The sequence below is a fragment of the Dermacentor albipictus genome, chromosome 9, assembly GCF_038994185.2.
Source record: "Dermacentor albipictus isolate Rhodes 1998 colony chromosome 9, USDA_Dalb.pri_finalv2, whole genome shotgun sequence".
Lineage (NCBI taxonomy): Eukaryota > Metazoa > Arthropoda > Arachnida > Ixodida > Ixodidae > Dermacentor > Dermacentor albipictus.
In genome coordinates this window covers 117,669,480-117,696,413 of record NC_091829.1, presented here as the reverse complement: position 1 = coordinate 117,696,413, position 26,934 = coordinate 117,669,480, and the positions used below count along the sequence as shown (strand labels likewise).

Genomic DNA, 26,934 nt, shown 5'->3' with positions numbered 1-26,934 from the left:
CCTGTTTCGATGAGAAAAGTAGCCCTAAATCAAGAAAACGCAAATGGCAGTGAACAGGAAGCTCATGAGCCACTATTAAAGGTGCTAGGCACTGACGAAAAACTGAAATTAGTTCGGAAGACTGCTTTTGGAAGCCTTTCTCATCGCGTTCTAAGACTATGAAAAAAGTTAACAAGTCTAAACACGCATAGTATTTGCATGGTTGTTAGTTGCTGTTGCAACACTCTTTATAATCTCGCTAAGCAAATGTCATTCAATACGGGAGCAATGCAAGATACAGTGCAAATACCATCCTTCTGTAAAGAGATGCCCCTTTTCCACTCCACATAAGTGGAGCCAAGGTAGGTGCTTAGCAGCTCTAAGAACTAACCTAATGCAATACCGGAAGCACTTTGGAAGGCCACCCCACAGTAGATGTCTATGCACTCTGGTACGCTAGATAGAAGGGCATCCTGTGGCATAAAGTATAACAGACCTTTGATATACGATAAAAAAAAAAGACAAAAAACCCATAAGCCAGCAAAACGCTGCCTTTCCGCAGCCAGAGTGGCATACGGCTTATTTGCCTCCTAAGCGTAGATACCGTGTATCTCTTACTCTTTTCCTACGCATTTGCTTTTGTTGAATTTCCCCTCTAGTAGTGGTCATTCTCCACTTGTATTTACCGGTACTTGAGTCAATGGTCTTCGTGCTTTTTCCGGGTTTGCATTTTTATCCCCTCTTGTCCTGAGTGTTACAATTGTACATATGAGGCCAATATATAATGAATCCGAGTAAAACACAGACAAAATTGTTTTTGGTTTTAATTTAAGTGAATAACGATACGTTAAAGGGAAATTAAAATGGAAAGAATAACTTGCTGCCGGTGGGAGCAGAACCCCCAACCTCTGCGTTACGGGTGCGGCGCACTACCAATTGTGCTACGGTGGATGCTCTACCGACTTGCGCATTCTTCGGTGTTTATATGCAAAAGAAGTCACCCTGGGAGCATTAGCTAGTGCCATTCAAGGCCAACGTGGTGGATGTAAACTCTTTTTACTGATGGCGTCACGTAGTACTTGAACTTCAAGGAGCAGAGAGCTGACTACAAAACCCTTGCATGCTAACAAGAGTATCGAACCTTGCGAAGTTGTTATGCACTGAATGAGAGGGGGACTGAGAGGCCCTATTTTGTTAGCGGAAACCATATGAAGCCAACAGATAACAAAGCTAAGGAAAGTATACAGTCGAACGATGCTTGGGGCCTCCGAATTCATACGTACGTTATGCAGGTCAATTCATCGCAAAGGTCGCGCACCATACCGCTCACTATAGGATTGGAACAGAATTATTCGTTCCTTATACAGGTCACTTCGTTGTAGCGGCGTTCGTGGTAGAGGCGCTCGACTGTAGTGCAAATGGTTAGCAGTTTTTAATTGAAGCGTGGAAATGATGACCCAGAAGGAAATAAAGTGAACAAAAAAATAACAACGTTTGCTTCAGTTCCCAGCGGCGGCAAGCAATTTTTCTCTTCGTCCACTTTCATTGACATTCGACTAAGCATTTCTACACTTACATTAAATAATGCGAACAATTTTCCTCATGCATTCGTTGGCTTCATTATCTGTTGCTTTGACATGGTTGTGGCTAGCGAAAATCGGGCCCTTTAGTTCCCGTCTCGTTCATTCTTGCATATACACTTTGCGAATTCACGGATAAAATAAAATTTCATGTTCTGTGCTAGTGCCGTGCCCTGTGCGCCTTTGGTTCCTACACTGTTTGAGGCGCTCATGGCCGTTTGCAATGAATTAGACAAAGCAGAAGTGACGTTTCCCGGAAAGTACACGAGAGCGTCCCTGTGACCTCTAGGTTGCGATGTTAAATAAACAGAACGTGGTTCGAGGATTGGTTTAGCTACCATGACCCGCGGCGTAGCCCAATACCTGGGTTGGCCGCTAAATTCTCGCGCGAGAGAGCCACTGTTGCGAATGCATAATGGGCAGACTCGCATTACGGCTCCGACCTGCTCTGCGAGACACGGGAGCCTCGTACTCTGCAGCGCACGACAGGGCTTCGTCTAATCAGCGTGCAACTTCTCGGAGCGGTTCGCGTCGACGAAGAGATCGTAATTAGCCACCGTCCGTGCGCTGACCCTTCACTACAACTAACGAAGGGGTAACTAGGGCGAAAGCCCACTACTAACCGTTTTGGATAGCTCACAAAATTGAATTTGGGCTATCGTCAGCTAATGACAAGCGAAACTAAGAAAACATTGTCCATCTATGGTTGGGTGCACTAGTTTCCGTATCAGCTCACTCCAGTCGATGTACAGTGTTTACTGTATTGTTGCAGGAAGAAAGCAGGCGCACGAGTGTAAAATAATGTATATTTACAAGTGGCGAATATGGCGTTCAAGCAACTGCCAGACTTCGTCTTCGCCTAGGCCAATCCAACTTCTTCGTTCCCTTCACCGTAACATCACCCTCCCGGTGCAAATGATAGAGCCTCACTTAATGGGGGGACATAGGGCTTAAGCCTGGCGACGTGAACAACATCGCTGGTGACGTTGCGATGCACTGAAGGCTGACCGACTGGGCCGATCGCGTATGTCACGTCGGACAGTTGGCGTAAGATCTGGTAAGGACCCGAATACCGGGAAGGTAGTTTTTCCGACTAGCCGACGCGACGTGAAGGCGTCCAGAGAAGGACAAGGGAACCAGGTGAAAAATGGGAGTGTCGGTGCCGAAGGTCGTAGCCTCGCTTTTGAGAAGCTTGCGAGACTGTGAGGCGATGACGGGTGACTTCTCGGGCCTGGGCGGCTAAGTCAATAGCATCGCGAGCGTAATCAGTGCTGGGTGATTGTACTGCGGAAGGTAGCAACGTGTCAAAGGGCAAGGTGGGGTCGCGGCCATACAAAAGGTAAAATGGTGAAAATCCGGCAGTGTCGTGACGGGACGAGTTGTATGCGAAAATAATGTACGGTAAAGCGACGTCCCAGTCACGGTGATCGTCGGAAACGTACATGGCCAGCATTTCAGTTAGCGTGCGGTTGGGTCGCTCGGTGAGGCCGTTCGTTTGAGGGTGGTACGCGGTAGCAACCTGGTGTTCTGTTGCACAGGAGCGGAGCAGGTCATCGACGACCTTCGATAAGAAGTAGCGGCCGCGATCCGTCAGCAACTGGCGAGGGGCGCAGTGGTACAAGATGACGTCGTATAGTAAGGAGTCTGCGACATCTGTAGCGCAGCTGGTTGGTAGCGCTCGCGCGATGGCATATCTCGTGGCATAATCGGTTGCTACAGCAATCCATTTGTTGCCTTTGATAGAAATTGGAAAGGGACCCAGGAGGTCTAGGCCCACACGAAAGAAAGGCTCTGTGGGGATATCGATTGGTTGAAGCAAACCAGCGGGAGGCGTAGCAGGCGTCTTCCGGCGCTGGCACATGTCGCAAGAAGTGACATAACGGCGCACAGAGCGATAAATGCCTGGCCAGAAGAAGCGGCGCCGCAGGTGGTCGTAAGTACGAGTGATGCCCAGATGTCCAGCAGTAGGAGCGTCGTGAAGTTGCTGGAGCACGGCTAGTCGAAGATGCTTGGTAACGACTAAGAGGAACTCCGGACCGTCAGGACAAACGCTACGACGGTATAAAGTTCCATCGCGCAAGGTGAACATGCGGAGGGACGGGTCATTGGGCGAGGAGCTTAGGCGTTCCATAAGTGTTCGAATAACAGGATCTTTCCGCTGCTCGTCACCAATATGGAGGAAGTCGGAGATGGAGAGAACACTGATGTCTGAGTCTGCATCGGTATCGTCCGGTGGATCCACGGGATTGCGGGACAGGCGGTCAGCGTCTTTATGCAGGCGCCCTGACTTATACATAATAGAAAATGCATATTCCTGTAGACGCAATGCCCAACGTGCAAGTCGTCCAGTTGGGTCCTTCAAAGAGGAGAGCCAGCAGAGGGCGTGATGATCGGTTACGATGCAGAAGCTCCGACCGAAAAGGTACGGCCGGAATTTCGCGACCGCCCATACGAGCGCGAGACATTCTCTCTCGGTAATGGAGTAATTTCGCTCGGGTGTGGAAAGAAGGCGGCTAGCGTAAGCGATGACACGGTCTTGGCCCTGTTGACGCTGAGCGAGGACAGCGCCGATGCCGTGACCACTCGCGTCAGTTCGTACTTCAGTGGGCGCAGAAGGGTCAAAATGTGACAGAATTGGGGAAGTGGTAAGCCGCTCAATCAGGGTAGAAAAGGCTTTCTCCTGCAGAGGTCCCCAAGAGAAAGAGACGTCTTTCTTAAGAAGGTCAGTGAGAGGGTGAGCGATGTCGGCAAAATTTCTCACAAATCGCCGGAAATAAGAGCATAAGCCCAGGAAACTACGGACATCGTTTGTTGAAGAAGGTACAGGAAAATTTCGCACAGCATGAACTTTGTGTGGATCACGCTGGATTGCGGCGGCGTTTACGAGTTGGCCGAGCATGTTAATTTCACGGTGACCGAAATGGCACTTGGAGGAGTTTAGCTGAAGGCCAGCCCGGCGAAACACGTAGAGTATGGTTGTGAGACGCCGCAGGTGGCACTCAAAGTTCGGCGAAAACACAATCACATCGTCGAGGTAACAGAGGCATGTAGACCACTTCAAGCCGCGCAAGAGAGAGTCCATCATGCGCTCGAATGTAGCTGGCGCATTACATAATCCAAACGGCATGACTTTAAATTGGTACAGACCGTCCGGTGCGATGAAGGCTGTTTTCTCGCGGTCCATCTCATCGACGCTAATCTGCCAATAGCCGGAGCGGAGGTCAATTGATGAAAAGTATTGGGATCCGTGAAGGCAGTCAAGAGCATCATCAATGCGCGGCAGGGGATACACATCCTTCTTTGTTATCCTGTTGAGGTGACGGTAGTCAACGCAGAAGCGCCACGAGTTGTCTTTTTTTCTTTGCTAAGACAACCGGTGATGCCCACGGGCTACTGGAAGGTTCAATGATGTCCTTGTCCATCATCCTGTCTACATCTTTATCTATGATGGCCCTTTCTGTCGCGGAGACGCGATATGGCCGCCTATGAATGGGGCTGGCGTCACCGGTGTTGATGGGATGCGTGACAACAGATGTCTGGCCAAGTGGACGGTCGTCCAAATCAAAGATGTCTCGAAAAGATGACAGGAGCTGACGAAGAGCTGTTGTTTGTTCGGAAGGAAGGTCAGGGGCGATCATCTTAGAAACATCGTCCGCAGGCGTCGAGTACGGAGGAGTGGGTGACAAAGGTCCGTTGGTACTGACGAAGGATTCAGAGGTCAAAGAAGAAATCTCACATTCTTCCAAAGGAGTGATATGCGCTATGGCGATACCTTGTGGCAGCACATGCGACGAAAATCCAAAATTGAGGATGGGCACGCGAGCGCAGTTTTCGCGGATCGGGATTAAGGTGCTCGGTAGGGCAATATTGCGCGACAAAACCACGTCAGTAAGCGGCGACACGACGCACTCGCCATCAGGTACGGAAGGACAGGGCGTCAGGAGGGCATTTGTAGCCGCCTGTGGAGACAGCCTGGCAAATTCAGCAGAGCATAAGCGGTGTGGAGCACAAGTGGTTGCGTCGGGAGGAAGCGGCAGATCCAACTGTACAACACCTGCGGAGCAGTCAATTTGAGCAGAGTGTTTCGAAAGAAACTCAATCGGAGAATCAGGTGGTGTGGACAGTGTTCAAGGACGATAAATAGAACAACGGTATAATGGCCGCCAATGGTCACACGTGCTGTGCACATTCCAAGGACAGGTGACGTACTCCCATCGGCGACTCGCACGGTGCACGGTATGGCGGGGGTCAGAACCTTTTTGAGCCTTCGGCGGAGAGCAGCGCTCATAACTGAAAGCTGCGCTCCTGTATCAACCAGAGATCTAACAGGAACGCCATCAACTTCAATGTCCAGGAGGTTTCCACATGTAGGCAGGGTCAACAGACGATTTGTGGGCCGGGTCGGAGTTGCAGCTTCACCTCCGGGAGCTGCACCGCCTAGTTTTCCGAAGCGAAGCGACCGGTTGCAGAAGGGGACGAAGAGCGGTGAACGAGAGGCGAACGGGACCTACGACCTTGCGGAGACGGGGAGTGACTGGATCTTGGTGGAGCACTGTTAGCGTTGATGTTCCTAGTCGGCGGATAGGGCGAGAAAGTACGATTGTCTGGTACTTGGCGATAGTGACTCGGAGACAACAAGCGAGGAGGCGACGACCAATGGTTACGGCAATGACGGGCGATGTGTACAATACCGGAACAATTAAAACAGATAGGTTTATCATCCGCTGTGCGCCAGTCAGCTGGGTTGCGACGAGGGGGCGGAAAGCGTTGCGTCCGGGAGCGAGCGGCCGGAGAAATCTGGTAGGTGTTTGTATGGCGGACCGAGCAGATAGATGGAATGCCCAAACTTGCTATTTCCTCCCGAACGACCGCTTGTACAAGGGAGATAGCGGGCACGTTTTCCCGACAGTCAGAGCGGACTGGAGCCGGAGCCATGGCCTCAAGCTCACGGCGAACGATGCGCGTGATTTCTTCTGACCCTGTGGGCTGAACGAAGCGTGGCGGGTCTTCGCAAGAAGATGTCGCGGCGGTATTGGGCAATCGGTTGAAAGTCTGAGCGACGCGGCGGCCCTTCGCTTGTTCGACGCGCCGGCACTCCTTAATAATTGCATCCACAGTGGCACAATCCTTACACATTAAGAGATTGAAGGCATCGTCTGCAATACCTTTCAATATATGGCCAATCTTGTCTCCCTCGGTCATGTTGGCATCAGCCTTGCGACAGAGGGCCAGCACATCCTGCATGTACACGACATAGGATTCTGTTGACGTCTGAGCGCGGCACGCAAGTTCTTTTTTTTGCTTCCAGCTGACGACCGACAGGTCTGCCAAACAGGTCTCGCATTTTTTCTTTGCAGACATCCCAGCTCGTTAGGTCAGCTTCATGTGTGTCATACCATTGCTTCGCAGTTCCCCTCAGATAAAATATTACGCTTGCAAGGATCATTGGTGGATCCCACCTGTTGTTGTCGCACACTCGCTCGTACATCGTAAGCCAGTCCTCGACGTCGGCGTTGTCCGTGCCACAAAATGTCCCCGGGCCCCGCGGATGAGTGAGGATGACCGTTGGCACGGGCTGCTGAGGCGTTGTCGCTTGTGTCGGTTGATTTGCCATTGTGGCGGCAGGCAGATGACGTCCGCTGCGAAGTTCCTTGATTGTACCCAGCACCTTCCACCAAAATGTTGCAGGAAGAAAGCAGGCGCACGAGTGTAAAATAACGTATATTTACAAGTGGCGAATATGGCGTTCAGGCAACTGCCAGACTTCGTCTTCGTCTAGGCCAATCCAACTTCTTCGTTCCCTTCACCGTAACAGTATTATTGCTGTATATGCTGTATATGCTGTTATTGCTGCATATGTATTATTGTGAAAAGTGCAACTTTACTGCTGCTTTACTTCAGTCACACCTGACGCAACATTGGCTCTACAAAAAAGTTGTGGTCTGCCACTTCGACAGTGTGAATGCTACACGGAATAAAGAGGCTAGAAAGACTACAATATGGTGCGATGACATTACGACCTTCGTAGCGGTAGGGGATCAGTTTCATAGCCGCACAATATACCATCGACTGTGAATCTGAGGCTCTTTTTAATATCTACATAATCATCGAAACTAAAACGGCTCCGCTGTTGCAGTCGCATAATTTCGGTATGTCCGTTTACCTCAGCCCTAATATGTTTTGAGTTATTTCTTTTGCCACGCCATTGAGGGCGGTGCTCCAAACAATGACAATGCTTTTAATTTTTCCCACCCATGCCCAACTTGATGCGCTCGTTCAAATTAGCTACTGCCATTTTGTGCTGTAGCTGCTGTGTGGTTTTATCGAGCCACGTTTCCGTTGGCTCTCACGGCCAATTTGCTTGTTGCGCTTCAAGCACTGTAAAACTGTGAAAACAATTTACGGCAATGCTTCCGCAAAGGCACGCTCTTCGTAGGTTTGGCCCAACCGGGTGCCACCTGGCAAGAAATACGCGGCGACTACGAATACTTGTACACCATTTCCCCCTGTGGCTCCTGCAGTATATGCTTCACCACAAGGCCCACCTCGGGTTCCTTTCAAGCGGAACGAAGCAACTCGGTGTACTTCTTGGTGGGGGTGAGGTAGTTGCTGCTATGCCAGCCGCAAACCATGCTGTTGTCGTCATTTTTTTACTTTAAGATATCGGTTTGGACAGTATACAGAGGCTAACGCTCACGGCTGGGTGATAACATGCAAAATGCACACCCTCTTGGAACGTACTTTATGTAACCTCGCTCCCGTCGCAACTTACGAACAGCGCCTGCGCATGGATAGGTTGGCTTACGCACTTATATGTATTAGATTGCCACGACTGGTCACCATGTTCTCGACGAAACGTGTCGACCGATGAACAGTCTCGATTACCTCCAGTAGACGAATTCCTGGTGCGCAACCATTCCTTAGACCACACTAGGCGAGTGCCGCGGGGGTCTGACACAGTCTGCGCACCCACGCTAAAGTCGTGACCGATGCCTTCGACCCGCTCATCGATGGTCGCGTCTAATAGTGATATAACATGCCGTGTCTCACAGAGTTCGAAATCATCAAACGGGAACCTCTATCGTGCTGCTATTGATGCAGATAGGTATCGCTTATGAGTAGCTGCAGAAGTATGCAGGGCGTGTTTTTTGGACTATATAGATTTTTCATGCAAAATTTATATAAATGTAACCGAACGTGACGTCGCCGCAAAGGAGTTTCTTGGCCAGGGTGACATTCTTTGCCGCGAATAACTTGAGCTTCAGTGGTGTAATGAAAAAAAAATCAATTATTAGTTTTGCAAAATTTCCGGGTCGCAGCTTTGTAAACTACAAATTTAGAGGAAATCATCTTTTAACACAACCCCATTTTTAAATATCTTGGGAATGGCACTCTAATTCGAGATTTTCTTCATCGGACTTCAACGCTCAGTCGAGGTCATACTTAACTGGAGAGCGTGTCTCTGCTACGTCAGATGGAAACACCCCGTAAAGTAGTGTGAAACAATATTTGAACATATCTTCACGATATTATTTGAAATCCAGACACGGCACACAACCGCACCTGCTTTCCGGCAAAACTGTTCTGTACGAATGGTACGATATAGCACACATTGGTATATGCGTGTATGTATAACAAGGCTTTGTCGTATATTTTAGGGTTGGTGAAGCTTGTTAAGCAGTCGTTTGGACTGCTTTTTGTTTTCTGGAAAACATCAGAGACAATGAAATAAAAAGATTGATTGATTGAATAATATCAGTACCTGCCTCCAGTGGCTGAGATGGTATGCTTAAAACTACGCAGCGCATTTCGTCGTGGGACGTCTTACTGTTGTTTTTCACGTCGACCATGTAAACGCCGCTCCTGGACTCAGCTTCAGTATTGCTCAGATTTTTCTTTGAAATTTGAATAGGAACATCTTGAGTTGTGTTCTATTATCAAGATTCCTAAAAAGTGAGGGTGTACTAAATTGTGTCTGCCTCCAAATTTGCCACTGAAATAACTGCTCCGAATGCCAACGGAAAAAGTTAAGCAGTTTTGTTATGTATTTTTCTCAAGTTCACGTAATTAACGGCAAAGTTTGCCAGCCTCACCTAGGAACTCCTGTGCATAACCGGCAAGTTCGATGCACTTTTTACAAAAAAGCTGTACAGAGAAAAAATATGCTCCATATATCCAAGGAACTCCAACATCGTGTATCTACTGACGCGACAAGTAAGGAATCGACGTATCAAAAATGAGCATGTTTCGCTTTCTTTTTAAAGCCTGCGACTTCGCATATCTCGCCACACAGGCGATAGGTACGTGACCCTTATCAAGAACGAGCCTTCCTGGCAGGCCGAGGTAATACACGAGGATTACTGCAAGGAACGGCAGAAGCTAACTCACCCTTCTCGCGTGTGAAGCGAGTAACGACCGCCAGGCGAGTGCTGCCAGCGTTGCCAGCAATGCCATAGTCGCCAGGTTCCTGGGGTCGTATGGTGACTCCACAAGGGGGATGCTGCCCATCTGCCAATCGTACGACAACGTGCGTGGGAACATGATGAGCCAGGCGTTGAAGGCGCAAAGGTAGCTGTACGTCAACACCCTGGCATGGGGGAGAAAAGGAGAAGAGAAATGCGGTGTCACATGGCGACTGCTTTTCGCATTGATATGCACAATTCGTCGTTGTCCTGGGTGTTGCTTTTTTCATTTTTTTCTAGTTTTATATGAGAAGTAATGACGAGGAGGGATGGGCCTAGGCACGCAGTGATGACAAAATGCAGTGACTTACTTCTCTGTTACCTAGTGGTAAGTATTACCATTACTTCAACTAAGAAAAACTCAAAGTAAGTAACTATTTCTCAATTGAAGCGTTTCTTTCTTTTTATTTGTCTCCCTTCAGGCCTGTTAACATAGGGAATGCTTCAATACCACTCGCTGAAGGAATTTCTCTTCCCGCATTGAACATCGGGCCGTGTCCATAAAACTGACAATTCGTTAGTGCTGCTCGCGATTGGTCGACCGCGTTCGCTAATCTAGCATCAGGGTTGGCTGGCAATTGCTCGGACGACCAATTCTAAGCTAAGAGCTCTTCGTGAATGCGGGCCCTCTTTCCTTACAGTGTACAGCTAAGCACAGTGGACACTCATACAACATAATAATATCGTGCAAAAATGTTGCATTACGCCTAAATTGTAATGTGCCAGCATTTGTCTGCTTTCGTTGCTTTTTATTCCCATTTCTCGGTAGCTGTTAAAAACTGCGAAAGCGAACCTATTTATACTAAAGTTCATTCGTATGTTAGAGGCAAACTGTGTATATGTATATGCTATATTTTGCTTGGCGTCACTTGTTGAGTGAAGTGCCGTCTTTTCTGCTAAACTAACCGTAAAGGAAAAGACCGATGAAAAAGAAGCAAATCTGCTACTCGTGATGCATCTCTACGTACTTTTCCTATTAGTTCTGCTGCAAAATCATGGCATGCTTTCCTTGCTGCCGTTTTTTAGTTTAGGTAATACATTCATTATGTACGTACTGAACACAAGCGCAATATAGTTAACGAAGGCCTCTGTAATACTTGTCAGCTAGGTGTTTGAAATCGCAGGGTTTTTTTTACATTAGACATTATTTATTTCATCATAAATTTGTACATCAACATAAGCAAACAACTGTTGGGCCCATAGCCAAGGCTAGTGTAGGCCAATGTGGTATATATGCGTATGTGCTACGGCGATCAAGACACTGATGAACAAATGCGTATTGATTATACATAATTGTACAGGATGAGAAACAAGAGGGGAAAATACATTCATTAGTGCAACAATGTTATAGTATTACTGAAAAAAATATCACCGCAAAGACAGAGCAACATTCTTAACTAATGTTTGAGAGATATAACCTTTTTATGGTAAACAAAAAGAGACTGGCACTCTTCACTTCTATTGGTAAGGCGTTCCATATTTTTGTACCATGATACTGAATTAGTCTTTGACCGTATGTGTTTCGGGTAACTGGTAAATTGAAATTTATGTTAGTAGCGCATCTAGCATTTCGTGTAAGAATCACAAATATACTAAACGACAATGAGTGATTGCGACATATTATGTTATTCACTAAAATAGCAACTTTCATTTCCGAGAATAGGGTAAAGGGAAGTATTTTCAACCTGCAAAATAAATTACTGCTGGATTCGAATGGACTAGAAAACGTCATTATCCGCACCGCTCTCTTTTGTAAGCGCAAAATTGGATCCAAATATGTTTTAAATGTGGACGACCATGATTCGCAACAGTATGTCATAGGACAATGAAAGTTCTCCTCACCTCGTCGAAAACACCTTGGAGAACGAAGCTGGGTTGTCCATCTCGGAAAACTCAGGCAAGTTCCCATGCAGCATCCACAGCCTGAACGATAGCAGCGTGGCCGACTGCCCAGGCAAACAGTTATAATGAAAAGGCATCGGTTAAGCCACTCATAAAGGAAGCAGATTCAGAATCACAAGCATACATCTTGTCATACGACATTGTACAAACGAAATATAATATAGTAACTGCTACACTGCCCAATGGTTGACTGAATTCAAGCAGAAAACAATATATTTGGCTCGGCATGAGAATCACAGCACGAATCGCAAGTGCTGACAGTATAAATAAATGTCATATGCTTCATGTTTCTCGTATATTAACTCAAGCGTAATTAAGCGAAATATTTTATGAAAGCTAGTATGGCATTATAGGACCCTACGATAGCGTTGTTTGTGAAACGTTGTCTGTTTATGAGATACGTAGTTTCTCATGTTTGAAAGATATTCTCACACAAATAGCTTGTATTTATTTATATATTTATTCATGCTTTTATTTTATCGACTTACTTTTACATTCTCAATTACCTAAAAGGTTTAGGAAGAGGGCGAGCAGGAACTGATGTCAAGATTAGCCGCTGTGTTGACGTCCAAGGCGTTGGGTGCGAAAATGATGAAAGCCTGGAGGTCATTTCAGTTTTTCGAGGCTGCTGCTACAGATGAGGCCAAGTAATTCTTCGTGGAACACATGGCTGCCCCAAAATTCTGAGCGTGAACAGTTCATGTAAGTGAGGCGCTTGTTTAGTTCTAGAGACCCGAGAATAGCATCCACTGTCAAAATTAACGACCGCTGTGGCTCTTCTTGTAACTCGATCATACGCACTGAGGTGCCCGTTCTATTCGTTTTAGTTTAAATACGCAAGAGAATCAACACACGGGAAGAAACAACACGTGACAGCTGACTAACAGCCGCCCCTTCTTACACGCGCGCACACTTTCCATCAAGCTTAGAACGACTGAAAGCTGAGCTAGTTGGTAAGGATTCATTATGCAAACTAGAAGTGAGGCGTGCAGACAGGACACAAGAGTAGAGAAGTGGAGAAGAGTAGACGGCGTTCGTGTTGTCCACTTCTCTACTCTTGTGTCCTGTCTGCACGCCTCACTTCTAGTTTGCTTTCCATCAAGGACAGTGGCACAGTCTTGCAGTAAGCCGCGCAAATGAATGACGTTTTTCGTTTCGTTTAAATGTAGGTAACTAGATGATTGCTCCTCGCCAAAACGCCGGTGAAACTTACGTGCAACAAAAATAGCAATACTGGCAGTGCTCTGGGCAGAACAAAGTCACAGCAATACAAAGGCATAGCGCTCATGCTGTGCTTGACGACATTGCCAGCAGAGAGTGCACCCGGTCGAACTGAAACAAGTCACTAATTCGCACCTGGACCCACGCCGACCATTGATCCGATTGTCCACGACGCGTACGGAATGCCCACTCGCCCGATACACGGTGGCTCTCATTCGCGGGTTATCTTGCTCGCGGTGCTGTGACGTGCGCCCGATGATGCTGCTGAAGTTATTTTGGGATGCCTTACGAGCTGCTTCCATTGCTCAACGAAGAACCCACACCACGTTTTTGGAGCAGCGGGACACCGCCCAGTAATTACACGTAATAACATTAGGGTGGGGCTCATTATCCCGACATCTGTGAGAGCTAACTTGGAAGAGATTACGGGAATGTGGCGTCGGAGGAAGGAGTTCGCGGAGCGACTCGCGTAAGTGAGCGAACACTTGGTACATAACGTCCTTGAACATATGCCGCCGATAACCCGAAATATATATATTAAAAAGTATCTCAGGTGATTAGACGTACGTCTTATGTAAAACGGAATGAATTTTTCTCCTGCATCAATATAACTCTATGATGATTACAATAAAGCAGTCGTTTCGGCTTTTCACCTTATTACCAACGAACGGAAGAGGTAAACGCGTTTGTTAATCAAATGTAACACGACAATGTGTGCCGATGGTACCATAGCTTTTGCTAAAGGTTGTTGCAAAAGGCTTTGTGTGATACCTTGGCAAGCATACTTCTCTGCTGTGAAGTTATATGTTGTCGTTCTGCAGCACCAATTGTAGTTGTGCCCTTCGGTGTTCTGCGCTCCAATCACGTCATCCGTCAGGGTGTCCGATTTGCAATATAGACTGCGAGTTTCAAATCACCGCTTCTTTTTTTGTCTGGTACTTTCAATAATTAATGCATTAGTTAATGAAATAATCATTAATAATTATTTAATTAATTAATAAGTAATAGTTTATTTGTTTACTTATTTATTTATTTATTTATTGCATAATACTGCCGGCTTCCATTTGGAAGCCCAGTTAGGAGGGGTACAAACATCACGTGCTTTCAAACTTCTTCCTCAAGGGGAAAGAAAATAATAATAATAAGACAGCCTAATAGGCAAGGCAAACATATGCAAATACACAAAAGAAATACGATGATGCCGTCACATTGCTGCCAATAGGAAAGGTGTAACAAAAGAGACATCAGAATATGTAACACAAGCAAAAGAAACAATGAATGCCTGACATTACAAGCACGTCTGTACTGCAGATAAGAAGGAATCGGGAGGAAGTTTCACCATTACGTTTTGAGTCAGGAATTTTTCGCTCGCCGAGCGTGAATGTGCGGTTACACGATTCTCGAATATTTTCTGCCGCGTGCGGATCACTGTAAGCACGAGCCGGCGTTGAAGTCTCCTTCGCATGACTGCTCCAGCCCCGGTAAATTTGCGTGGCTTTGCGCCCGAAGAATTAAGGTCGAGGGTTCAATCTCGGTAATGGCGGCCAGAGTTAGATAAGGGCCAAGTGCAAAAAAAAAATACTATCACAAAACGTTTGCTTTGAAAGTTGTTCTGGAGGTCCCCACTAGGGTGCGCCTTATAATGATATCGTGGTTTTGGCACGTAACACTCAGCAATAATTTTTTTTTTTTCATGGCACCATTTTATTACAGCTAGCCGGATTCTAAGGGTGTTGTTTCGTCATACTTCGTAATTCTACCTTCTTGGTTACTATCAAATATATGCACTATGTGTGGAAGGAATTTACTTGAAGTGCACCTTAACGAGCCAGCGAAAATGTTTGCGGGGAAAGTGTAAAAGTAATGAAACTTGACAAAAAAAATAAATAAAAAGAATGAAGTTATCAGAACTCGACTTTTCTCAACTCAAGAGTTTTTTTCGAGAGTTTTCGAAGGGAGCTTGGAGTTAACATGGATCTCAAAATGTTGGAAACCCTGCTAACAGACAGGGTAAAAGAAAGGTGCACGAAGTTATTTTTATTAGAACACTGTTCGAAAGGTCGTCTCTAACCAGGAAAGGCGCACTTACCGCTGCTGCCAGGGTCAGCACCAGACGATCCCGCACGATTCGGTTCGCACTTTCTCGTATGCAGTGTCGGCAGGTAAGCCTGGAAAATATTTACATGGCGGTGTGTTCAGAACAACTCCGTTGTAATCGGAAATGCCTTCTGCTATCATTTATTTAGCGTTGAGCACTCTCGCAACGACGCTAAAGGCTAAGTCAAACGAAATTTCACCTTGGCTAGATTAGCTACAAAGGGCTATACTTGGTTTACGTCGAAAACAATCTCGGTGAAGCCGCCGGGTTCTTAAACAGTTTTCTTGTTAGCAGCCTTTAAACAGCACATAAGCAGACGACCTATGAACCTGACGGTAGTGGCTATGACGAAAGTCCCAGCACTACGCCTTCGAGATTTTTCAGGGCACCACGAGCTGCTGCGGGCGCCGACTTATCTCGAAGGCCGTGTCGAGAAGGCACGCGCTCTAGAGGTGATGGTAATCTCCAGCGAGCGATAATGAGGACGCTTCTTTTTTTTTCAGTCTGCATATCAAAAACAGCTGTTTCTACCCATTTTTTCTAGTGGTGTTGCTGGCATTTCAATCGTCAGTTTTTTTTGCACGGAGGCTCTTTTATGTCTGTACTATTTTAGACTACGTTTAAAACATGCTCCATTATTTTGTAGCCGTTGGCCTTTAGGTAATCTTCACGTTTTCACTAATTTGTGATGTAGCTCTACAACGTTGCAGTGCCTTCGCCGCTGTTTCCATCACGTGCAACCTAAGAACAGGCCCTCGCCCCCATTCTTTGGAATTTGTCGTAGCTTTAACAGATTTGTTCAAGTATTTCTTACTACCACGCGAAGAATTGCGGATGAAAAAGTAATTCAGAAGTGTCTGCAAGTATTGAAGTACGAAATGTCCTGCTACTCGATTACCAAAATGCAGACTTCTATATGCACAGCGCACTAGGTGCCACCGTACTATGGTTATAGAACACAATAATGGCCCATTCTTGAGCTTCAGTGGGGTGCCATGCTTTGAGTGCGACTACTAGTCATCCAGGAGTAGAGCAGGTAATAAACGTGCTATTATTTATTCTCTTTAGATGAGATCAAGATGTTGTAGACATCCCGCTATCTTTTACACTTCAGTATTCGCTTTTCCCGCTAAAGTGCTATTCATTACAATTTTTGTACGAGTCTCACAATGAAACAAAAACAAGGGTCTCATGGATTATCACTCCGTATTGTAGTTTCTTCGTAGCCCCTTCCATTACTTCGTCTTTTCTTCGGTCTCATCACGATATTCAAGTAAATGCAAACACAGGCACTATAGCTTGAAATGTCGACGGTCTCGGTTCTAAATTACACTGATAATAGCGGATATTGAAGTCCTGAATTCTATCCACATACACATACGGGAGGGAAAGCTGCTATCTCCAGCTTATTTTTGTAGCGTGGAAAATAGTCAGATAAACGCAATATCTAGGCCTCGAACTGCCTCTGAGCGTACACCTTTTGGGACTTCACAAAGGTGATTGCGAGATAATGCCACGCTTCTGCTCCCATTTAAGTCGCACCTTTCTCGCAGCACCTGAAGCCTAGCATTATTTAAATGCCGTCATTGTCCCCTTCGCTCAAGCGCGAAAATTTCACCAGACAAACGAGCACATTCCGTTTTTTTTTTCAAGCGTATTTACTCCTGCGTACACCCTCGTTTTAGTATTAACTGCGGAGAACGCAATGACACTTGACAGCAGGCAAGCAAAACATTCTCGAGGAAGAAGAAACCACCCGAACAAAACGGAACTTGCACCATTGGCATTTATTTTGCCATGGCAGATTATTTTAACCATTTGGAGTTCCTTAACGCGGCGCCCAATGCACGGTACAGGGGCGTTGTTGCACTTCATCCCGATTGAAATGCGGCCACCACGGCCGCATAGTGATCCAGCGATCTCCTTGTTAGCAACTCAACGCCATAGCAGTCAGGCCACCACGTTATGAATCTTTAATGGTCTTTAAAAAACAGTACCTAATAATAAGTATCTACAGTGAATGTGTTCTATATCGGTAAATATGAAATTTCACCTGTACGTTTACTTATTTGTTTTGCAAGGCTCATAGACTGGGAATTTCAACCGGCTAGCGCGATGGTAGAACAGAACACAGAGTCCAAGCACGAGCGCCAAGCGTTCGTCGTCATCGGTAATATTGATTAATTAATTCAGTTATTATTGCTTGCTTGTCAGGTGGCAAGGGTGTGCAGTAGCCCAGACATGATGTCGGGAGTACGATTACGAGCCGCAAGAGTGCGATGCGATGAGCGCGATTTCGTAATGACGCTTCCGAGCATATAAATTTGAGTGTGTTTGTGTGCATGCATTTGGGATGAAACATTCTGTTGTGCAATGGTTAGGGCGTTCCTTTTCTTCGGTTATAAACGGTGATAAAACTGGAAGTTTTACTGCATCATGGCCCATATTCCCAAAAAGTGCTTGCGCTCAATGCGTTCGTGGCAGCGAATAGCGATCTAGGACATATTATTAGCGATGGCGGTCCGCCAAAGAAAAACAGCGCTTACGAACGAGATTTATAATTGCATAGAAGTTACGAAGCTCTTGTTATGTATTAAGCAGCTTTGGCAAAGCATCAGTTGGCCAACCATCAACTCGCCGAGCTTCTTAACAGGTATACATGGTGTACCGCGAAAAAAAATAATCCGAGTATCCCCAAATGACGGCAGACAGCTTTACCTTGGTTCTGTCCAGCTACGTGGCAGTTGCATATTTTTAATGTTTGGCTCAAGTTACGTAGGACACCCTGTAATGTAAGTGTGTGTATGAATTAAAAAAGGCAACTCGGCTCAATGCAATTGTTCTGCTGGGTGCACGAAGCTTGCGGGCCTGGTGTTTGACATCCCTGAGGTTTCGATGGGTGCAATATAATCTTACAACTTCGTGCGGCCACCTAGTACACCACGTGATGTTATTTGTACAAATTTATTCTTTTTAGCAGTGCATATAACCAATTTTGGAGTTTTCTATACGATGTGCAGCAACTTATACGAGTTTGTTAGAGATATTTAAGTAGTTGTAACGTAAAGATTGAAGGAGAAACCGCAATTCATCTGCTCTTCGAGTTCTTGGACTGTGCTTATACCTTAGCGGTTAAACCCATGCATGCAAAGAAGTCTAAAGACATTAGCTTCCTTGTGACTAGCTTGCTCATTGTTAACCTTGTAATGATGCATGAAAATACGCACACCACAAGACAAAAATGAGGATGGTCTGGTGCTAATTTCACCTATGTATTTCATGACTACATCCTAAATTACATCTTTAGGAAGGCATACACATGCAAAGCAGCGTGAATCATAGGCAGGAAGTTTTCATTTATACACACACACACACACACACACACACACACACACACACACACACACACACACACACACACACACACACACACACACACACACACACACATATATATATATATACAGTGAAGTAGACGCGCGTATGAAGCGGTTTATTGACGTTTCGGCCGGGGTCCGGCCTTCATCAGAATACATTGCATGGTGTCAGTACAGTTAATATACATGCGCTTATCAACCAAATGAAGATACGTTAACATAAAAAACGAATAAAATGGGCCAACAAAATTCATTTTGGTACGTTTTTATACTTTGTATCTTAGATTATATGTTTGCAATCGCCATCGGTCTATACACGTGTCAGCTATCCTTTGAACGATTCGGATGTATTTTGTTGGCCCATTTTATTCGTTTTTTATGTTAACGTATCTTCATTTGGTTGATAAGCGCATGTATATTAACTGTACTGACACCATGCAATGTATTCTGATGAAGGCCGGACCCCGGCCGAAACGTCAATAAACCGCTTCATACGCGCGACTACTTCACTGTGAATATTTACCCGGACCCAGAACTGCTTTTTTTCTGGTATATATATATATATATATATATATATATACATATATATATATATATATATATATATATATATATATATATATATATATATATATATATATGTATATGTATATGTATATATGTAGGACACGATGACGCCCGACTTCTCGCACACAAGGTGCATCACCCTTCTCCTACGTCTTGCTATGCTGACGAGACCACTGTTCTGCATCGAGCTCACGCGTGGGGCCAGACAGTCACATTCAATGCAATCGTCCTCCACTGCCCCACAGAGCGGTCATGATGCTCTCAGGACACACAACAATAACAAATCTCAGTCCACCACTTGGCAACTGCTTCAGACGCGAACATCCCCGAACCCCGTGCTTTACAACCGGATTTACCCCGATACTCCCCACTCTGCAAAGCGTGCGAGGCCCGCGCTGACCTCGATCACACTATCTGGCAATGTCCCAAAGCCTCATCCACCAACACCTACCGCATTAACACTACACGCATGATAAATGCGGCCGAGCAGTGGGAGACATTGCTGCTCAGCTTGGAGCCAGAAGAGCAGCTCTGAGCAGTCCGGATGGCCGAAGACGCTTCTAGAAAGCAAAGACTGGCCGCCGTGTGAGGAAAGAGGGGTTCGGTGTTAGTCTCTCGACCCCCGCCATCTTTGGTCCCCATTAAGGACTCAATGTTTTTGCCTGTATGTCAGTGTCACACGGGTTCTGGCGAAGTACTGATAAGCGACGCACCCGCTGTTAGCTTTGTCGTTGATTTTGATGCTCTTTTTGTAGCATGAGAACCAATGAGCTTTCTTCCTAATGCCAGCGTTGTGACAGCGAGTGCTCGCGATCGTCCAGTGACATATGCACAGGTTTAAATGGTTCGTGCATTAGAGTACACTCTTAGAAAAATTTACACCCTTTGGGGCTTATCTTGTCCCACAACAATAATCGTCATCTGTCTTGCCCACGTTTCCTTTCTTCAACGCTGCGAGCCCGGTACTTCCCCGTCACGAACGGCACGCGCGTTACCAGTGTGACGCAGGATTCTCGACAGGAAAGTAGCGAGCGAGGAGTGTTCAAAAAAGGAAACGCAAGCTAGGCAGATGACGGTTATTGTTGTGGGACAAATATACACCCCAAAGGGTGCAACCGTTTTAGAGTGTATGGTTGTTATTTTAATTAGTAACTGAATGCCTCCTACACAATATATGTCCGACAGATTTAACTTATGGACTCGTGTAAGGCACGTACTCCATTGTCGCGCTTTTTGACAAGCTTACATAGGACCGGGCCATGTGATCTGCAGGAGTGCAGTTCTTAGGCGCCCGTTCCTGCGGCGAGCGTCGGCGTCGGCGTAACTGAGCGAATGAGCGCCGAGAAAGATGAAAGAGCGAACGCGGAGCACAGAGGAGGATGAAAGACGTGAGGAGGAAAACAGAGAGAAGGGTGAGTGCAACAATGAGGCGGAAAGCGGAAGGGAGGTATGGCGAAAAGAATGAGGAGGAAAGCGGAGTGCGGGCAAGCCCAGGCAGGCGGCCAGCGAGGAAACAAAGCGCTGGTGCGGGCTTCGGACCCACTGCGCATGCGCAACTTCAGCTGCGGTGCCGGCGCCACTAGAAAATGCGCTACGCGCAATCCACGCACTCCCGTGCACAAGCTTTCTTTCTGAACAATGAGTGACGCAACCGGCGGAAATGCTTCGTCTGCCGCTGCTGCTCAATGAGCTGCCCACCGGAAAACTTCGAAGCGGGCTCCAGTCCCGGAGCGCTCCCGTAGCAGGCGCATATGGCGTCAATAATTAATGAAAAAGGGAATGTGGAATTCAAGAGAAAAGAAATATACAGAGCAAAGCGACATGCGTCATTTGTTTTTCATTATTATATTTTATATCGAAGCACATGTGCAGACGAGTACCCATAGAGTTTCGTACAATAACTGCTGGATGAAACTCCGGCGCTAATGTCAGCAGCAGCTGCAAGCAGGGCGGTTGAGCTAGCATGTGAATGATGCGTAGTATATGGGTTTGCATAAAGGTCGTCCTTCTGGCTTCAAACGGCTTCGTAAGTTCATCATTTTACACAAAGTCCATTGTTATAAGTATGTAAATAAATAAATAAATAAGTATATAAATAAATAAAAAATACATATAAATAAAGAAACTCCAATAAAATTGTCCGACGGTAGGATCCGAACACGAGACGTCCACAACAGATACACAATATCCAAACCATTACGCCACGGACACATGCATAGGCAGGCGGCATAGAACCACGCTATGACTTTCTCGCGGGTAAGCGAGCGCGTTGAGACGCTTGAGGCGCTTCGTTTGGTCACCTCGACAGGTTGAATCGCTGCAATCAGTAGCGATTACGCGTGTTCGTGCGGTCTTCAGCATTAGCGAAAATATAGATTACTTTGAAAGTTAGGACAACGAAGCCATATAAAGCGCAATAAACAAGACCACAAGCACGAAGATCAGTCAAATTCATGTACTACCCCTCATGGTATCTGAACGACTGCAGCACCAATGCTCCCTTCAGTAATTATTGTAAGAAACTCTATGCGCCTACCACTGCATGACATAGCTGGTATGAAGCAGTCATGCGATAAACACTCGAAAGCGGGGTGCATGTATTGTTCCGCTTCTTTATGTCACGAGTTCTCGCGCATTCGATAATGTCAATATGTACCAGACACACCTCCGGACATTTTAGCAGTATCGCATTAATAGACAGCTTTACTTGGTCCGGAAATTTTGCGTTTGCGGATTACCGGGTTCTCGGAGGCACGAACGTGAGCAACCGCGCTGGTGGTACCACCTTATGGCACAGAAATGCGCCACACAAACACAGAGCTTGTGCAAGCAGTTGGGTGATCGCGAACACATTTTCTTTTTAAATGGCATTTCCTTTTTCCATGCTTTTGTTTCTTTGGCGACAAGGACATTCGCGGAACACAAAAGCGTGTCTATAAGGCATTGGGTTCAGAAGGAGCCTCACAAGACCTCGCTGCGAGCGCTGTTTCTGCCATACACATCTTCGGTGACGCTGTAAGCCACCATCGGCACAAGGAGCTGGGTTGCTGGCTTTTACTTTTGTTCTATTGCGTTTCCCCTAGCATTTCTCAATATTTATTGCTCACATATCTCTTTTATACCATGCTGCAATCTATACATGATATTTATAGTATTAGGTGGTCCCCCTAACAGTTTCACGACTATGGGACCACCGATTGTAACAATGTCACTAATGCTTTATCATACATGCAAGCAAATGTGAACAAACTTGAACTTGAAACTTTGCGGGCAAGGTTTGCGGGCCAACCAAAACCCTGTAATATTCCTCCGCTCTATGAAGCAGTGAGACGGCCGGAAGGGGAGACTTACCACCCTCGATGGCGACTCCAATGGCCCTGGCGCTGGTGACAAAGCGCGGTGTCAAACGACAGCGTGCATATCCTCAGAACAATGCACAGCGGCAGCACAGTGATTCCTTGTTCCTTCGAGAGCAGCGCTGCGACGGAGAACAGGGTGGAGGCCGCGAGCCACCTTGTTCCTCCAGATCTTGCCAGTGGGTCACTTGTCACGGTACACCTGTGGGACGAGATACGTGCAGTCTGTTCGGCCATCCATACTGATGTTTTTCGCACGGTTAGGAATGCTAAACGGTTCGTACAGGAACTGCATCCGATTAATACGGGCAAACTTACAGTCATTTCGTAGGAGTGCTCTTGGTCACACAGAGTTCCACTTTCGCAGCGCGATACTTCAGGCGGAAAAGGACAGGTTCTTTGCAGTAATGCCAATGTCGATCGCTGGCCTCAGTGTATTGTGATATTTGTTATTTTAAGCAATATTTACGAAATAACATTACGTTTGGAGCATAATTTAGGGTTATTTGTAGCGTAATAAATGCATTTGTTAGAACTGCACATACACACTCAATCGTAAAGTTCAAATACGAAGCAGGACTGTATTTATTGCACTATCTTCGGGATCGGCCCACATAGGGAGATTGCTTAACGCCTGCTTCACCTCCACTGCGGGTCGGCCTGTTTTGGGGTTCAACATGCCAAACCCACGATTTGTTTGTGAGGCACATTGTCGTTGCGGACTCCGCAATAATTTTGACTACCAGGGGATCTTGAGCATGCCTCAATGCACGGGGCACGGGCGATTTTTATTTTATTTTGCCTCTGATAGGAATGGAGTGTAAAAAAGGAGCCCTTTTATTGCTTCTGTTTCCTGATTGGTCGACGCGCCCCATGACTTTTGTTGCCATTGTGAGAATTGTGGAAATGCAGTATGCAGTTGGGGAGACAGGGGCTCGTTTTTCTGCGAGTTCATTATACCATTAGAGTAAACCACGTGAGTGGTAACCCCACACACGACAAGAGATTGTAGATACTGTAAAGGTCTTCAGTTTGGGTCTCGAGCTGAGGTTTGACGTGGCTGTCCTTTTCGGTCTACAAAGCGAAAGCAACCGATTCAGTGATTGATTGATTGGTTGACAGTTGCTATGTGGGTTGGAGAGTTTGTAGAAACGCTCAAAATGTGGGATCCAATCATTCCGATGGAAGAAGTGGGAAAATTTGTGGAGGCAGATTCATCTCACAGCCGAGGAAGCAGTGATAACCCAGCAGCATAAAAGAAGCGGTCCAATTTTGCCTAAAGGATGACACGATGGCGGCGGCGCTGTTGTAATTGTTGTGCCTACGTCTCCTTTTCATGTTCTTGCCGAGTTCGTTTCAGAAGTTTGTTTACAAAAATCTAGAAGCCATGTGTTTTATGCTGTGGCATTTCGGGGCCCAAGGGAATTCCCAACCCCGGCTAGGCGGCACTACGGACGCTGCCGAGCAGTCCCGCTCGTGGGAGCAAATGAAAGGGTCGCCAAGCCACGGGGTTGCGTAGGCGCGTTGGGCACGAGAGTACGAGCTGCCAGAAAGTGTCTCTCGTGTATTTTTCTACATAAGCCGGCTGTTCAGTGCCACTACAAGCAAGCTAAGATAAACGTGATGAGAAAGGCAGGGCGAGTCTGCTTTCCTACCCACAGCAACACAACAGTTCGAAAAAACAAAGGGCAAAAACCCACCAGTGAAATTGTTCATATTTAAGGGCAAGTAGTGCAAGAAAGAGGGGAGACAAGCGTTGTTGGCAGATTCAAGTGAGTCGCGCTTACTTGAATTTGTTTAACGTTTCCGCAAAGTGAAATTTTTGTCCCTGTGACGCAGTCAGTCGAGGGAACTCTCGCTTGTAAATGGAGTTCATTATTAAAGTTGACACTGGGGCTCACAACTCCCGCCGGGCGCCCCCACTGAACGTCGGCAGAAGGGGAAGCTTTGCGCAGCTCGTGATGCCATGTGAAGCAGCGAGCCGCGTGCTGTGATGTCATGTCACTGCATTTTAAAAAGGATTCGTCAAAGAACAAAAAAAAAAAACACGAAGGAACTCGCGTAGAAAGATGCCTCCCATGCAGCAAGAGTGGGTACTTTATCATCGGGTCGCGCCACACGAGAACTGTGACGTAGAGGTCTCTAAGCCCATGATGAATTCATATTCCTGTCAGTCAGGCAATTCGGAGCGCTGACTAGTCGAATCCGGATCACACGCTTCTACACGGACACTTGCGACTAAGTTTTAGCGCGATCCAGATCCCGTGGATCGCGATCGTAGGCTGTCGTCTGCACGGTAATGATGAATAAGCTAAACCATCTGAATCTGCAGCGTTGGACCTTCACACAGCTACCGCGATCACCACCAAAAATTTTGATCCGTATCGAACTTGATCGCGATCCGAGGTATCGGTGTTGCACCGTTGTAAAGACACAGTGCCAAGGCGATTCGAACGGCCGCTGCCCTCCTCTCGCAAACCAACTTGCGTATTATTAATTTTACCCAAGGAAACGCGGCACACCAGAGAAGGCACACAGGACACAGCATGTTGTTTCTTAGCGCTAAAAATATTAACACGCAATACCAACTAGCCCACCAGCCTGTTTTGTTGAACTTGAGGAGTCAAGATGCTAAGCGTGTTGTTTGGCATTTAACACCGTCCGGATTCTCTTTATAAGTTGCCTGCGTAATCGTACGCCTGTGATAAAGCGCTCAACCGCTTGCAACTTGCTAAAAAAGAAATGTGACCGATCAAACGCTGGCTGTAAAAGAAAGTCAAAAATAATAGCGGGACTGAGCAAAATGCGCGTCGCACGCGCAAATCAGCCACGCTCAAGCGTCACACAAAGCACGTCGAAGTAGAGCTGCAGCGACAGGCTCATGGTTACGAGCAAACTGTCATGACTAGGCCGAGCAACAACGCTGCCGCGAATAATACCAAGCATTTAGGAAAAAGGGCAAACTTTCGCGTTCCGACTGGCTTGACTCTTGTGCGGACGGGGATCATCCATGCCAGCCTGCCCTCTTTTTTCCAACCATTTACCCGGGAAACTAAATATTGTCACGTGGTCGTGACGTCAAAGAACACAGTAGCAATACTGTGAAAGGCAAAAACTAGCTTTTATTGGGCGAACCTGTGCCCACAAAACACGCTACACTTAAAGCACAACGAGAGCGGCGAACACAGTCGGCGGTCGTCGTAAATCTGATCAGCGGGTCGAGCGCGTCTGCTTTTATACAGCAGTCGTCGAATGTTCCAGACTAATCGTTGGGATCCGCATGCCTTCTACAAAGTTCTACATCATTCGCGTCAAGCGATGATATCAGATAACACAAGGCTCGGTGACAACAGACAGCGGATAGAGGCATCGACAACTTTCCAGAAACTTCGGATAAATGCACGCGCGTCCCGCGCTGTGCGATAACATTTGCTAGGCGGCAAAACGTGTCGCCCAATAAAGATAAGTACACGTGTCATTACCCCCCCCCCCCTCTTAAAAGCATCGACCCGATGCTGCAAACAAACAAAAGTAATAAACAAAAGCACTCATAGCAAAGAAAAGAACAAAAATGAAGTTCGTCAGCGTCCGTAAAACGGTTTAAGGCGCACCACGTGGACCACTTCAGATCGTGCACGGCGCCGCTGTGAATGCGAAATGCCGTCTGGCGCGACCTCATAGTCCAGAGCGCCAATACGTCGGATGACCTTGTAGGGTCCGAAATAGCGTCGGAGTAGTTTCTCACAGAGTCCTCGTCGGCGTATCGGGGTCCATACCCAAACACGGTCGCCAGGCTGGTACTCGACGAAGCGTCGTCGGAGGTTGTAGTGTCGGCTGTCGGTCCTCTGCTGGCTCTTGATCCGCAGGCGGGCGAGCTGTCGGGCTTCTTCGGCGCGCTGGAGATAGCTAGCGACGTCAACATTCTCTTCGTCAGTTACGTGCGGCAGCATGGCGTCGAGCGTCGTCATCAGGTTCCTGCTGTAAACTAGCTTAAATGGCGTTATCTGTGATGTTTCTTGCACCGCCGTGTTGTATGCAAAGGTCACGTACGGCAGGACCGCGTCCCACGTCTTGTGCTCGACGTCGACGTACATTGCTAGCATGTCGGCGAGGGTCTTGTTGAGGCGCTCTGTGAGACCATTCGTCTGCGGGTGGTAGGCAGTTGTCCTCCTGTGGCTTGTCTGGCTGTATTGCAGAATGGCTTGGGTGAGCTCTGCTGTAAAAGCCGTTCCTCGGTCGGTGATGAGGACTTCTGGGGCACCATGCCGCAGCAGGATGTTCTCCACGAAAAATTTTGCCACTTCGGCTGCGCTGCCTTTCGGTAGAGCTTTAGTTTCAGCGAAGCGGGTGAGATAGTCCGTCGCCACGACAAGCCACCTATTTGCGGAAGCT

The 26,934-nt window shown here is 46.8% G+C and overlaps 1 protein-coding gene across 2 annotated transcripts in view; it reads right to left on the bottom strand.

Moving 5' to 3' along the window:
* Positions 1 to 26,934, bottom strand: part of LOC135911230 (protein O-mannosyl-transferase TMTC1-like) — a 151,277-nt gene that overhangs the window by 51,708 nt on the left and 72,635 nt on the right. For both annotated transcript variants that reach the window (XM_070525289.1, XM_065443423.1), the window contains 4 exons: positions 22,538 to 22,744; positions 15,234 to 15,312; positions 11,864 to 11,967; positions 9,948 to 10,146 (listed from right to left, as the gene is read on the bottom strand). In XM_070525289.1, coding sequence (XP_070381390.1) covers positions 9,948 to 10,146; positions 11,864 to 11,967; positions 15,234 to 15,312; positions 22,538 to 22,744 — 589 coding nt within the window. The remainder of the gene's footprint in view (positions 1 to 9,947; positions 10,147 to 11,863; positions 11,968 to 15,233; positions 15,313 to 22,537; positions 22,745 to 26,934) is intronic.